The sequence below is a fragment of the Pelobates fuscus genome, chromosome 2, assembly GCF_036172605.1.
Source record: "Pelobates fuscus isolate aPelFus1 chromosome 2, aPelFus1.pri, whole genome shotgun sequence".
NCBI lineage: Eukaryota > Metazoa > Chordata > Amphibia > Anura > Pelobatidae > Pelobates > Pelobates fuscus.
This window is the reverse complement of record NC_086318.1, coordinates 303,933,589-303,949,612: the sequence shown is the minus strand read 5'-3', so window position 1 is coordinate 303,949,612 and position 16,024 is coordinate 303,933,589. Positions and strand designations below refer to the sequence as shown.

Below are 16,024 nucleotides of genomic sequence, written 5' to 3'. Positions count from 1 at the left end.
ACAAATATACAAAGAAAATAGTAAAGCTCTTTAGCAATAACCAGGGCATTTCTTCTAATCAATGTTCTGTTGTCTGAGTGTAGACAACTTGGCACAAGCCTTACAAGGACAGCTATTGTAATGTGAGATAGTACAATCCAAAGCAAAAGAAATGTAATCATTTTATAGAATGTTTAATCACAGATTGAGTCAGAGTGTTTGTTTTAGTGAGAGTGAAAAGAAGTTAATCTCAGGTGGATCTTTGTCTTTAATTTAAAAAAAAATAGCAAAACATTCAAATAGCCAGTTCCCAATGAATCAAGTAATTCATCAGCAATTCAAGGCTGCTGGTACAGTTATTTATATAGCAAAGATACAGTAGAACATCTTCATCAAGTAAACTGAAACTCTACAGTTAGTGAGAATCAAACGTATTATCCGCATATCAAGCGTTTAACAAATCTATTCTTTACTTAACTATAATTTTCATTTGACATAATGAAATGTAATGATAGACTCCACTATTTATTTGGATGTGTATATTAATGGCAGTGAGTTAAGAGATTATTTTGTGGTAAGGTTGGCATTGACATTTCTGATTTATCAAGCAGGTGAAACAGGTGCTATTTTGGGTGCAACTTGCTATATGGTGAGAGAAATTCTCTGGTTTCCATGGTGATTGCACATTGTTTAACTCTTTGCCCAGAATAGCACCTGTTTGTGCCTTGATAAATCTGTCATCAAGCATGTACTAAGTAGAAAAGGTTTCCCCCTAGTAAATCATGCATAGTGATTTTTGGATTTGTTATAATCTTTGTTGTCTTAAATCACTATACTATATGTAAGGACCATTCCATGTAGAAAAAGGCACACGCTTAAATTAATATTTCAATACCTGAACCTGCTTGCTTACATGTACCATTCCTGGATAATATACAGGGAAGCATAAATTGTAAAAACTAAGCAAACGTCAAGGAAGTAGAAATTTTCCAAAGGAAAATGGAAAAGAGTTGTTATATTAGAAGACAAACTATGAATGCATTTTTTGTACAATCTCTACAATCCACTATTTACTTGAAACCAGTTACTTAACCCCATAACCACTGGGTTTGAACATAGAATGGGCACTGTATAGCATAGATGCATCTATTGGGAAGAGTCTATTAAAGATGTTCTGCTGAATGTATTTTGTGCAAAAGATTCGATACTTCTAGAAGGATTATGATTTAGAACCAAGAACATAAAAACATAATATAAAGGGATGAAAAGTTTAATTAGGGGGAGTAATAGCTTTTTAATCCAAGGAGATATCTGACTGCCATTTGGGGCAGACTGGGTTATTTGTCTTCTTTTAGATCAAAAGCAAAAACATATATGAGAGAGGGTGAATTTGATGGACGCATGTCTCTTTTTAGCTAGGTAACTATGAAGCTATATAACCATTTGGAGCCATACACTACAATCAGAACTGAAGATGGAATATTGTGTCACATAATTAGCAATTGATTTTAATGAATTTGTATTTCTGTGAATATAAATATATACTATTGTACATTGTGTCACAAATTATGTATAAATCCTGTAGAACAGAGGGCACAATTCATGGATTTCAGCATACCTTTAGCCTGAAGGAGGCTACAAGCTTAATAGTTTGGGAATATATGCATAAATAAATCATAAAACAGGCAATATGACAAAAATGTAGACAATTAACCTCAAAAATTGTGTTACTTATATAGCGAACAACATTTTGTAACTAAAGCCGGCTAGTGCATTAATCGTTACTACAATACCATTTAGCATTTGGTAAGTGCTAAAACACACATACACATACGTATATAGATACACTTTCAAATCAATCATGGTTGGCACGGCATCAGATCGCATGGTCGGAGCTTCAGCAAAAAGAAAACAATTATTTGTTCTAAAGATGTTACTTGATAAGAAAGACTTAGTAACCTATACTTTACAGACTAACAGGCCTTTTCAGAGGAAAGATTTTTCATTTCATTTTGCCCCAAAATTTGCAATTCCATTTTATATTCCTTTCAATTAATATTATAGAGAACAAAACCATGAGAATATGAGGAACTTACCTGAGTGGTGGCACATAATCCTAGACAAATTCCTAGTGACAAGAATGCAATCCAAAAAAATGTTATATTTCGGGTAAAGCAGAGAGTAATATAATACATAATTAGAGTTCTACTGCTCGCCAGTTATTGGTTTTCAAGTTGTAAATCATTTGTAGAATTCAAAAATCCAAATCCAGAAAAATCCATTTATGTTCTCTTACATATTTATGATGAGCCTTAATATGTAAATTATACATTTAAAGACCCCAGCACTGCTGATGTGTATACACTCGTTTAAGGATTGCATCGAATCTTTGCATGGTCATCACTGTGTATTTTGTACATCCATCAAAAAACAGTAGAAGTAAACTGTAAAACTTGCATGCTGAATTGTTATAAAGAAGGGTCCATTTTCTTAGTCGTCCTATATAAAAGGAAATATACAAATCTCAGCGTATAATTGAAAAGTCCAGGAAGACAGGAAAATAGTTTGTGTCACGTCTGATTTGTTTCTGTAATCTTATAATCTTCTTGAACACAGTCACTCCTTTTATTGCTCAGGTTCCATAGGTTGTCTGTTTCAATATTACGTAAGCACCTTTTCTAGTTACTCATAAAACCAGCAGGTGCCATTTATTTCCTGCTCTGGTAATGTAATAATGTATTAATCTTTGCACAGTTATAAAACCAACTATTGTAAGAATGCCTTGAACAATAATATCACTTGTCTTAAAATACAAGTTACAATACTGATAGTTCTGGTATTAAAAACAGTATTTAAATATTATGGATCATTTTGGAGTATAGAGAGTTTCAAAGCATGAACCTCATTATAACACCGGGGTAAGTAGCTGTGTTCATTAGAACTTAACTTATTACATAGTCAGACATAGCAATAGGCGCCATTGCAACATATAACCTACGCTATCAATCATTTACCAGAATAAAATTGCAACCAGTAGCAATATAGCATTAATCTATTCATTGGTCAGTGTGTTCAGTGGTTGGAGCCATTATATACAAATGTATAGAGATACAAAATAACAGTTGCGGTTAAGCATAATGTGTCATATTTGCTAGTAGTGGCAGAGTACCCAAAAAAGAGAGAATAGGTATATAGCCTAAATCTGCAATATTAGTTCTGTTGAAAAAGCATTCAATTCCTAATATAACACATACATTTATGAGTGCTAATAGCTTGAAGATAGTCAATGTCGGCAGTGTGAACAAACTCCCCCCCACCCGGGATTGCAAGTGAATTTCAATGGTGTCTATCAGTGGTGTTGGTATGTGGAGACATATTGATCAGGAACTCCAATGGTGTTGTACCAATCACTTGTGATTGATTACTTTCAGGATACTAAGCATTATACTGTACTCCAAGTAGGACAGTTTCTGGTGCAATTATTCCCACCACGAGATAAATATCCTAATAATCTGGTCACAAGATCAGCACGATCAGATAGAATTTGATACTCAAAATAATGCTCTAACCATGGTACTACTAAAATGTACAATGAAAAAACACAAATAAAATGAAGGTAAAATCACTAATGCTTTTTGCCACTAATGGCTTTGCATTCAGTTATTTCTATAGTGTACATCCACCTATAAACAGTATAAAAAAAAATAGCTTTTTCAAAAGTTTTATCAACTTTTAGATAAATTTGCAACATTTGAATATAGCGACTTTGTCAGGCCCAAGCAGGTGAATGTAGTTATAACATTGAGTTGCAAACTTTTATCATGTTATAGAGTTGGGTCTACTCCAAAAAAATTCCTGTCAACCTAAAGTTAATACAGGTGATTCTCGAAAAATTAGAATATCGTGAAAAAGTTCATTTATTTCAGTAATGCAACGTGAAAGGGGAAACTAATATATGAGATAGACGCATTACATGCAAAGCAAGATAGTTCAAGCCGTGATTTGTCATAAGTGCGATGATTATGGTTTACAGCTCATGAAAACCCCAAATCCACAATCTCAGTAAATTAGAATATTGTGAAAAGGTGCAATATTCTAGGCTCACAGTGTCCCACTATAATCAGCTAAGTAAGCCATAACACATGCAAAGGGTTTCTGAGTCTTTAAATTGTCTCAGTCTGGTTCAGAAGGAATCACAATCATGGGGAAGACTGCTGACCTGACAGTTGTGCAGAAAACCATAATTGACACCCTCCATAAGGAGGGAAAGTCTCAAAAGTTAATTGCAAAGGAAATTGGATGTTCCCAAAGTGCTGTATCAAAGCACAATAATAGAAAGTTATGTGGAAGGGGAAAGTGTGGAAGAAAAATGTGCACAAGCAGCAGGGATGACCACAGCCTGGAGAGGATTGTCAGGAAAAGGCCATTCAAATGTGTTGGGGACTTTCACAAGGAGTGGACTGAGGCCAGAGTCAGTGCATCAAGAGCCACCACACACAGACGGATCCTGGACATGGGCTTCAGATGTCGTATTCCTCTTGTCAAGCCATTCCTGAACAACAAACCACGTCAGAAGAAAAACAGACCTGGTTGTTCAGTGGTCCAAAGTCCTCTTTTCTGATGAGAGCAACGTTTGCATCTCATTTGGAAACCAAGGACCCAGAGTCTGGAGGAAGAATGGAGAGGCACACACTGCAAGATGCTTGAAATCCAGTGTGAAGTTTCCACAGTCTGTGTTGATTTGGGGAGCCATGTCATCATCTGGTGTTGGTCCACTGTGCTTCATTAAGTCCTGGGTCAATGCAGCCGTCTACCAGGAGATTCTGGAGCACTTCATGCTTCCTTCCGCAGACGAGCTTTATGGGGATGCTGACTTCATTTTCTAGCAGGACTTGGCACCTGCCCACACTGCCAAAAGCACCAAAGCCTGGTTCAATGACAGTGGGATTACTGTGGCCAGCAAACTCGCCTGACCTGAATCCCATAGAGAATCTATGGGGCATTGCCAAGAGAAAGATGAGAGACATGAGATCGAACAATGCATTAGAGCTGAAGGCCGCTATTGAAGCTTCCTGGTCTTCCATAACACCTCAGCAGTGCCACAGGCTGATAGCTTCCATACCACGCCGCATTGAGGCAGTAATTGCTGCAAAAGGGGCCCAAACCAAGTACTGAGTCCATATGCATGCTTATACTTTTCAGAGGTCCGATATTGTTCTATGTACACTCCTTGTTTTATTGATTGCATGTAATATTCTAATTTACTGAGATTGTGGATTTGGGATTTTCATGAGCTGTAAGCCATAATCATCGCACTTATGACAAATCACGGCTTGAACATCACTTGCTTTGCATGTAATGCATCTATCTCATATATTAGTTAGCCCTTTTACGTTGCATTACTGAAATAAATGAACTTTTACACAATATTCAAATTTTTCGAGTATCACCTGTATATGTATAAAAGTGCACATTACAATGACTGTTTTAGTCAATATCTGTTTAATATGTCTAGCATTGACATTATATTCTGACGGGTCTTGCGAGATTCATGGTCTGAAGTGTGCGTGTGTGTAGATTTGTGTATCTGTGTGCCAGTGTGTGTGTGTGTGAGAGAGTGTGAGTGTAAGTGTGTGTGTGTCTACATGTATAGGTAAGTGTGTCAGTGTGTGTATTGTAAATCTGTGTTTGTGTGACAGTGTGTGTATGTGTATACCATTGTGCGTATGTGTCGGTATGTGATGTGTATCTGTGTGTGTGTCTGTGTAGGTATATTTTTGTATCTGTGTGTGCCAGTGTGTGTATGCCAGTGTATGTGTCTGTGAATGGCATTTCATCTAATTAGAGCCCCATCTCTCCATTATAACCCCTACGCTCTACTACAGCCCCATAAGCCTCTATTTCAAACCCTATCCTGATACTACAGCCCCCTACCTCACTAATTACAGCCCCAAACCTCCCACTACAGCCCCTTAACGCCTGCACTACAGTCCCCTGTCCCCTACAATATAGCCCTCTATGCTCCACTATAGCCCCTAAGCCTCTACGTCAACCCCTATCCTGATTCCAAACCCCTCTAATAGGCTAATTATAGCCCCACTACAGCCCCTAAATCCCTACACTAAAGTCCCCTGTCTGCTACACTATAGACCCCTATCCCCCCGCTACAGCCCCTATCACCCTGCTACAGCCCCTTATCCCCCCACAGCCTGTATCACCCTATTACAGCCCACCACCAGTGCCCCTCCTGAGATTTGGTTCTGGGTCTTCCCCTGACCACCAATACGCAAAATTCAGTCCTGCACTCAAACTCCCACTACTCCTGGGCGGCAGCAACGACTATCAGCATCAATACATACAATATAAAACAAAGAAAATAATTACTTGTGCACCATCCCAAATCACTATGCAAATTTAAATAACTTGAGGTTTTTAGTACCACTCCTGTGGCCACTTGAGTGTAAGCTCATCTGCCATGTCAACGCAAAACCTCTTAGAGGAGGCACAGATATAGGGGGCGTGGCCGGACCGTGCATGGGAGCAGACGTGTAGACGGTGAGCTCCGTGCCCTCGGCCTATATTCACAGCTATCTAAGCCTGCAAACGAGCCCTAAATGGTGAGAACTAAGCCACACCTGCTTCTGGGGACCCCCAACACCGGTTCCCCGAGGAGCAGTAGAGGTACCCTGGACGACTTCGTCTCCACGCCGTCTGATTCTCGCTCCGCCGGGCCGACCGCTAAGATGGCGTCGGCCTCCCCCGAGGTGGAAAACGCGGGAGTCCCCTCCGAAGATGGAGACCAGATGGACGCATTAACTATGATTCGGCAAGAACTTACCCGGATCTCGTCCAGCATGCTCACGAAGACGGACTCCACTGCAATGCTGAAAGAATTCCGAGCAGCCATGCGTGAGGAGATAACCGCCATGCGCTCCGAGCTGACAGCAGTGGAGGTACGGGTGGAGGCACTGGAGACGGAAGCTGAGGCCAACCGATCCCAACACAGGTCGGCCGAGATAGCCACCACTAGACAAGGGAACCTTCTATTAACACTGAGGCGACAGGTAGAGGATTTAGAAAACCGGAGCCGCCGCCAAAACATACGCATCCGCGGCCTACCGGAGCCGGACTCAACCCCACTGCCAGAAAAAGTACAGGCCCTATTCAGGCAGATATTAGGCCGCAATTGCCCTGAGACAATCCAATTTGACCGGATTCACAGAGCCCTGGGCCCCCCAAGGCAAGATGGGAAACCCAGAGATGTGCTATGCTGCCTCCACGCCTATAGCCTGAAAGACGCACTAATGGCGGCTACTAGGGGCTCCGATAATATAATGTTCCAGGGAGCAAACGTGGCACTGTTCCAGGACCTCTCTAGCCTGACCTTAGACGCGAGGAGAGCACTACGACCCATAACGGCCATGCTGCGAGAGAAGAATGTGCCCTACCGCTGGGGCTTCCCTTTCAGCCTGCAGATACGACAGGGCAACACCTGGCTGCACATCCGATGGCCTGATGATGTGGCCCCCACACTGCGAGCGCTGCGACTACCCCACGTGCGCACCCGTAACTGGCTGCTGGAAACACCGCTGGCTCCCAACCGGAGACGGGAAACGGGCAGCCCACCGCCGGACGCACGGAGAATAAGAGAATCCCCAGCCCGGATGCTCGGTGGCCCGGCAGGATCTGAAGAGTGACACCCTACCGGAGCATAGACACGGCCTACTAATGAGGTACCTGGGGTGGGCATCATGGTTGACCATAGCGGGCAATAGTTTGTAGGTTGGGAGGTGGGAATAAACCTCGGACGCTGGCCACAGGTGACTCTGCTACCGCTCCCCCCCCCCCCGTGCAGAAATGCATTTAAACGAACTTTGGGACGCCCTCAAGGAACTGTACCCCCCCCCCGTGAATTATCAGGGTAAGCGAACAGATTAAACGTTAGACCTTCCCGGGATTTGGGTGGGGGACGGGTCTTTGGAGGGCATGGGCCTGATTGGACTCGAGAGAACAGACTAAACTTCCTGGCTTGGCTGCTTTCGGGGGGGTGGCTGGGGTGGGGGGGGGAGGGGGGTGTATAATGTGTTCCACTGGGTTCCGCTAAGCACGTTGGGCCTCGATGCCCGGGGAGTTGGGCTTTGAGTATTGGTCAGTTAGACGAGAGTTAGACCCCCTACCATGTTAAAGACCAGTTGAAACCAGATGCATACCTAGACCTTAGTTTTAGAGATAGTTTTAGTTTTACTTATGCTTGTTTTGCTCATATTAGAACGGCCGAGGGCCGGACGTTGTGTCTTACACATACTAGTTGTCTCACCGCGCCTTACACAGAGTGCTCTGACTCTACCTGTACGGATCACGCGTACGACCCCGCGGACAGACTGAGGGTAACGGACGGGAGGACCGCGGGTGACTGAGTTATTTAAAGGGATTGGGGACTCAGACCTGTCGGACGCCTCCCACACAGTCAAGTCCAATTAATTCTGATAGCGGGATATCCGCTACTTCCTGACCTACCTCCCGACCCTACGGACTCCCCCTTCCCCCCCCCCTTGACGAGTTTCCCCTACACCCCCGCCCTCCCCACTGACTACCTGCCCCCCTCCCCCCCCCCCCGGCCCACAGAACTCACCCCCTCCCCAGTCGGCTATGGCGGGGCGTTCGGGTGGTGGTTTTGACCCGGCCCCCCTGCGGCTCTGGACCAACAATGTGAGAGGTCTGAACACCCCGGAAAGGAGGTCCCACCTGCTTCGGTCCCTGTGGACGGCTCGGGCCTCTATAGCATTCCTCCAGGAGACCCACTTTAAGGGTACTGCCCCCCCCTCCCTGGGGGACTCGAGGTTCCCAACTGGGTATTTCGCAAACCACCAGTCGGCAAAAAGGGCAGGAGTGGCAATCCTTTTCGCCCAACACATTCCGTTCTGTTGCACGGAATCGAAAATCGATCCTAACGGGCGCTACTTATTTCTTAAGGGTACGATTGCCGATAAGAAATACACGTTGGCCTCACTCTACGCCCCGAATACGGGACAACACCGATTCCTCTCAAAGACCCTCCAACTACTAGAACAGTTCCGAGAGGGCCTGCTCATCGTTGCCGGTGACATAAATGTTCCGTTAGACCCCAGACTCGACACCTCTAGAGGCTGCAGCTCACACTCCGGGCTCTGTATCCGGACGGTCGGGAAGGCTTTACGAGACGCGGGACTGGCCGACGCCTGGAGAGTTCTCCACCCTGAAGATAAGGACTTCTCGTTCTACTCACAGGTCCACCTTGGCCTTAGCCGCCTGGATTATATCCTGATCTCCCAGGAATACTTACACCTCCTTATGTCTTGCGACATCCAGACGACGATATGGTCGGACCATGCCCCAGTTCTAGCCTCGCTACGCTCTCCCCTGTTTAAACCCAGAAACAGACAATGGAGGTTGAATGAACAGGTGCTCGGGGACCCAGTAGTATGTACGGATACGAAGGAGGTCATTCGGCGCTACTTCCTGGAGAACCCAGCTTCAGATACCTCCCCTCAAGTGAGATGGGAAGCCCACAAATGTGTCCTACGCGGCCACTTTATAAAGACCTGCACGAGACGCAAACGAGAACAAAACCTTGCACTGAAGGACCTACACGAACTCGCAGCGCAGCTTGAAAAAACACACAGAGCCGATCCGACGGCGGATAATCTCCGCCCCTTGCTGGAGGCGAGGAGGAACCTTCGTGCCCTTCTGTCACGAAACTTGACGCACACACTCCGCAGGTCCCGGAGATTCTTTTACGAAAACTCGAACAAATGCGGACGCCTACTGGCCCGCATGCTTCGCAAAAAAAGGAGACAGTCCAGCATTACAGTCCTGCAAAAGACTAATTCACCCCCCGAGCGGAAGCCAGAAGCCATCATGAACGAATTCAGGGAATTCTACTCAAAACTGTACAACTTACCGAAAGGGAACGATGCGGAGACGGTCCAACGGAGACGGGCCGACATCCAGGAATACTTGGAACAACACCTCACCCGGAGGCTTACGCAGACACAAACCGAGGACCTAGACGCCCCAATAACCCTGGAAGAGCTCAAAGGCGCCCTTAAGGCAGCAAAGACGAACAAAGCCCCGGGCCCGGACGGCTTCCCGGTGGCATACCTGCGGACATTTGAGGAACAGCTCCTGCCTGAACTGCTGACGAGCCTTAACTCGGTGCTGGAGGGTGGGAGGTTCCCGGAGGACACCTTGATGGCAACAGTAGCGGTGATCCCGAAAGAGGGTAAGGACCCCACGTCCTGCGCCAGTTATAGGCCTATCTCCCTCCTCAACGCGGACCTCAAGCTCTTCACAAAGATTCTGGCCCGCCGCGTGGGGGGGGTAGCACCGGACCTGGTTCACCCGGACCAAACGGGTTTCATTCCGGGACGGGAGGCGAAGGACAATACGACCCGAGCCCTCAACATAATTCATTCCGCTACGTCCTCTTCCCGGGGGGGCCTCCTACTCTCCACTGACGCTGAGAAGGCTTTTGATAGAGTCGACTGGCAGTTCATGGAAGAAACCCTCCGGAATATGGGTTTCGGCCCAAACATTCGCTCCTGGATAGCGGCCCTGTATACGACCCCGAAGGCCCGCCTGAGGATAAACGGAGCGCTATCCCCTGCCTTCTCCATCAACAATGGCACGCGACAAGGGTGCCCCCTGTCCCCCCTCCTGTTTGCCCTCACGCTGGAGCCCTTTCTAGCGGCGGTCAGACGGGATGGGGGCATTACGGGAATTAAAGTAGCTAACACGGAACACAAAGTAGCCGCCTATGCAGATGACCTGCTTTTCTTTATTGGTAACCCGATAATAACGCTCCCCAATCTGCTGCGGGCCTTTCATACGTATGGAGCGCTCTCCAACCTGCGCCTGAACACAGAGAAATCCGAGGCACTACCCCTGGTGCTCCCCCCCGACCTAACAACCCAACTGAAAGCTAACTTCCCTTTCCGATGGTGCACGCAACGCATTAAATACCTTGGCATCTGGCTGACAAGGGACATGACAAAGCTATACGCTGAAAACTTCCTCCCCCTCCTGCGGACACTGACCACGGACATGAAAAGGTGGGGAGGGTCTTGTATATCCTGGTTCGGGAGAATAAACGCGGTCAAGATGAACCTCCTGCCGCGCCTCCTGTACCTATTTCAGACGATCCCCATCTATATCCCCAAAACCTTCTTCACCGAGGTATCCACGGCAATCAGTCGCTTCGTGTGGGCTTCAGGAGTCGCCAGACTTAGATACACGCACTTGATCAGGCCAAAGCGCCAGGGGGGGTAGCACTACCCTCGATTCAAGCCTACTACCAGGCGGCGCATCTCCTCAGGATGATAGACTGGCACGTACCAGACACGGATAAGCAATGGGTAGGGTTGGAGCGAGCTGCCTCCGGGGAACGTCTACCCTGGGCAACCTGGCTGCCGAGGCCCGCGCAGGCAACTGAGATTCGCTCACACCCACTCATTGGAGCTACCCTACAGACCTGGGTGTCTTTACGGTACAAACTCGACCTCACCACTAACCCAAGCCCGTTGACCCCAGTGATCCATAATCCGGAGATTGGAGGCGGACTGGCCCCCAGGGACATCGCCGACTTGACCGACCTGAACACTCCATATCTGGGCGAATGGTGCGCGGGAACTCGCCTAAAACCGCTAGAGACGCTAACCACCTCAGCCCCCCCAACGGGGCTCACCCGGTTTCGTTACATACAGATCCGGCACTACCACAGCTCCCTCCCGGGTAAGCAACTACTACTCAGGAAAAAGACGGGCTTTGAGACCCTCTGTACGGAGGAACGACACCTACCACGAGGAATTTCCACGCTGTACTCTATGATAATACAGGCTGCCAGACTCCCCCCTGCGCGATACCAATCCAAATGGGAACAAAGCACGGGCACAGTCCTCTCGGAGGCGGATTGGGAGAAGATACACGTCCTCTCACATCAAGGTACGTCCAGTGCGAAACTCCAAGAGACCAACTACAAGCTCATGACGAACTGGTATCGGACCCCCCATAGGCTGTACCAGATGGGGTTGCTACCATCGGCTACATGCTGGAGGTGCGGGACGGACGAAGGTACGGACCTACACATCTGGTGGTCCTGCCCTCCCATTGAGGCATTCTGGCGACAAGTCCACGAGAAACTCCGGGAGATACTGGATTCGGACATACCATTGCAACCCCTGCCGATGCTACTACACCACTCCGCGATGCCCCTGGGAGCATACAAGAGATCTCTTACGCGACACTTCCTAACCGCAGCCAAGAGCCTAATCCCCACTCGCTGGAAAACCACAATAGCCCCAACCATAGCTAACTGGATGGAAGCGGTAGAAGAGATATACAGTATGGAGAGCCTCACAGCTGACCTCAGGGGGACGGCGGAAAAGTGCGCCAGACTCTGGGCCCCCTGGATTGCGTACACGGCTCGTGTACCGGCGGGTACCCGGGGCCGGGGGACCGAATAGACGAATAGAGTTTGTGAAGACACGAATTGTTGGGCTTTGTGTCGGGCTGGCGCGGGCGGACCCATCGCCGGTTACCTCCCCGCTGTTGCCGACTCTCCCACCCCCCCCCCCTAGCCCTCCTCCTCGGCCCTATACTCACCCCGTCCATACGACAGTCCCTCCGCCTCAAGGCCCATAGACTGAGCTACGGTCATGGACATAATATAATGAGACGAGACGATGGACTTACACGGCCACGCTCGAGTAATCGGGGTCGAGGTTTCTACCCTCACCACTGGGCATCACATCGACATGGACAAGTTCGGACAGGGGGCATTGAATGCTCGGACTCACCCACCCGACCTGACCCCCCCCCCCCCCCCTTAGAGGGACAGACGAAGACGGGTTACACACAATCTAGCTGCGCAGTTGCGCCCGATCAGTACATCCTACATACGAGATTCAGAAAGGTGAGAGTCCCAGCACTGACAGGCGCGATTAGACAACCTAGGGGAACAATAAACACTGACTTCAGTTGGAATTTATGTAAACGAAGCTGAGTTAGGAGGCCACTAGGGCCTATCAGACATCCCCCGTGTTCTAAGCAGGATTTTATTTGTTGATTTTAGACGAGATATGTACACATGAAAATACGCAATGTTATGTGACTGTAAAGTTTCCTACCGCTTCTGTACACGGAACAGTTTGACTTCCCTCCCTCTACTCCCTTTGTAAACCCTTCCTTTATTTGACGTATTGGATAAAAATGGAAAAACCTAATAAATAAAGATTGTCTAAAAAAAAAAAAAACCTCTTAGGGGAGTCCTACACTAACAATTCAACTTGCCTCTTTCATGGCATATGCTGGTCACAGCGTCAAAGTGTCCTATTCTATCAATCTAATGCCTGCTTTTATAAGATGAACTCAGATACTTGGGAAATCCTTCCTCCTGGGACTCTCTGCAGGTTAAATAGTGTACTGGAATGAGATTCCTGTGACAGTGAGGGTTGCAAAACCAGGGAGTTGACCTGGACTTCCAAATATATATACATATTAAAAAAGAGGGCTGCACTCACCTGAACATGCATACGTGATAATGGAGTTGCTGGGGCTAATTATTATAACCTAGGGTCCAGCGTACTAACTCACTAAACACCAACTTCAAAGCTCACAAAATGTAAAAGCTTTTATTAAAAACACCAAATGGGTGACATTGTCTTTGTGACAGGCTTATTCAATGTATTGATCATATACTGTAACTAAACCCCATTATTTTTGCCCAAGTCAGGTGGTTTAAAAATATATATATATTTTAAATTGTGTATATATTAAATTATATTTATGTTACCAGTTCCAAAAAACTGATAAAAGACAAAATTCACTTTTATAAACATCTAAATAGGCACTGAACTTCAATAAACATCCAGTTTTCAAGAACTATCACTGACAATAATCTATTACCTCTTCTTACCACAAGATGGCACTATAATAGTATGATTTCTACAAAGCAAGAAAAATTAAAAAACATGTACTTATTCCATTGCTTTTTTATTACTTTACATATCTGCATTTATGATTTATCAAGAATATATTTTCTCTAGTGGATTCATATATATATATATATATATATATATATATATATAACAAAAGAACTGTGCTCATTATACTATCTCTTCTGGATACCTAAGACACAGAGGCCAACAATGCCACACATCTTAGCAACAACCACACTGCTGCTAAACACATGGGACAAATACCGAGAACACCTCAGTGGCCCTTAGACCACGTCATTAGCCACGCCACTATATAGCATATACTTAAGAAACCAGACCTTTGACCATAAAACATGGACGCAATCCGGCTGTACACATGTACACCACCTTTACGCAGAGACTGTACTGAAAACATTCCCAGACCTGCAGACTCAGTTAAATCTCCCAGGCAGAGCATTTTTTTCCTATCTCCAACTCAAGTCATTACTGCAACCAACCACAAACCTCCTTAGGGTGCCCACCCTATCCAAATTTGACTTGTGGTGCCTCCAAGGAACACCGCACAAAAAAATCTTCTCAATGATCGATGCAATACTATTAGAAAACACGTTAACCCACACTGAAAAATACATCCAAAAGTGGCATGAGGAACTAGGCCGTACCTTTACTGACAACCAGTGGAACAGAGCATATATGATACACAAAGGTAACTCGGCTTGCATATGCCACCTTGAACAAATACGAAAACTACAATATATATGGTACCTAGTACCAACGAGACTGGCACACATATTCCCTGGTACAACCACACAATGCTGGCGGTGCCACACTGAAACGGGTTCGTTTTACCACATATGGTGGACATGTAAACTCACCCGGCCCTACTGGCTATGGTGAGAGACATCATCACCCACCTCCTACCCATGCCAATGGAGCTAACACCCGAGATATGCCTCCTGTACATATGGCAAAAGTCCATGCTAGACTGCTATTCCACACACTGATAGCGGCGTGCACCCTGATAGCCAGAGCATGGAAATCCACGTCTGCCCCTACAAAGCACAGTCTAAGGCAACAAATCCAGACAAATTGGGAATACGAACTCATGACAGCTAAATAGTTTGGTAGGACAGGGGCAACAGTAGAGGCTGGACGCATATGGGAATGATACAGGCACACAGTGAGAGAACAGGAGACTGAAGATGAGGACGAGGGGGGGGGGAACGAGCGAGAGAGAGATGGGGAACTAGAAACAAGACTAATGTGAGTCACGCTCGAGCAAAGCTGGGAGGTCGTGGATTCCCTGAGACACAGTAACACTACATATAAGCCTCAACTACTGTACACAATGCCCATATGTATATATAGTTTGCTCCCCTTCCCCCCACTCCCCACCCACCCGGGTGATACATGTAAGACCAAACAGGCCTATACAAGGTTAAAAGAAAGGGGAAGAGAAGACTTTGGAATAGGTCTGACACCGTGCATGTTACAAGCCAAAATGTCTTAGACTGCTGTAACACTGAATGTGAATACAATTCTGTTCAGTGGAAACACTGACTACAGTACTAGAATGTCAACACAAGATTAGTATAACTCAATGTTGCATGAGTTACAACTGGTATGACACCCCCTCCCCCCCCCTTTTTTTTTTTTTTTTTTGCCTTCTGTATCCTTCCCTCTTTAAAAAAAAAGAAAAGAAAAAAGAAAAAAAAACTGTGCTCAATGGAAGAAAGCACCTTACTGTCAATTGGCAACAAGTCACCAAGTCAAATCTAAAAGGGTAAGGCACACTAATGAATTAATAGTAAGACAAAGTAATTTCTCTGTATAGAAGGACACATTAATGATACAATAATGTACATATCCCTAAAACCACAAATGTACATGTTGAAATAACACTGTTCATTTTATTTATTTTAACTAAGAAAACATATATGAAAAAAAATGCAAAGAAAAGGCTACCAACCTGCTGTCTGCAGTATTTGCAATCCCTCCTCTTGTTCCCCAGCAAAATCTCTCAAGGACTTTTATAAACTGTCACAAACAATAGTATATAGTTTTTTGTTAAA

General features: G+C 45.8%; 1 protein-coding gene across 1 annotated transcript in view; it reads right to left on the bottom strand.

Annotated features, from left to right (window-relative positions):
* ROS1 (ROS proto-oncogene 1, receptor tyrosine kinase) overlaps positions 1-2,193 on the bottom strand; it is a 295,800-nt gene extending 293,607 nt beyond the window's left edge. The window contains exon 1 of the mRNA XM_063441784.1: positions 2,076-2,193. Coding sequence (XP_063297854.1) covers positions 2,076-2,174 — 99 coding nt within the window. The 5' untranslated portion in view covers positions 2,175-2,193. The remainder of the gene's footprint in view (positions 1-2,075) is intronic.
* Between the last annotated feature and the right edge of the window lie 13,831 nt (positions 2,194-16,024).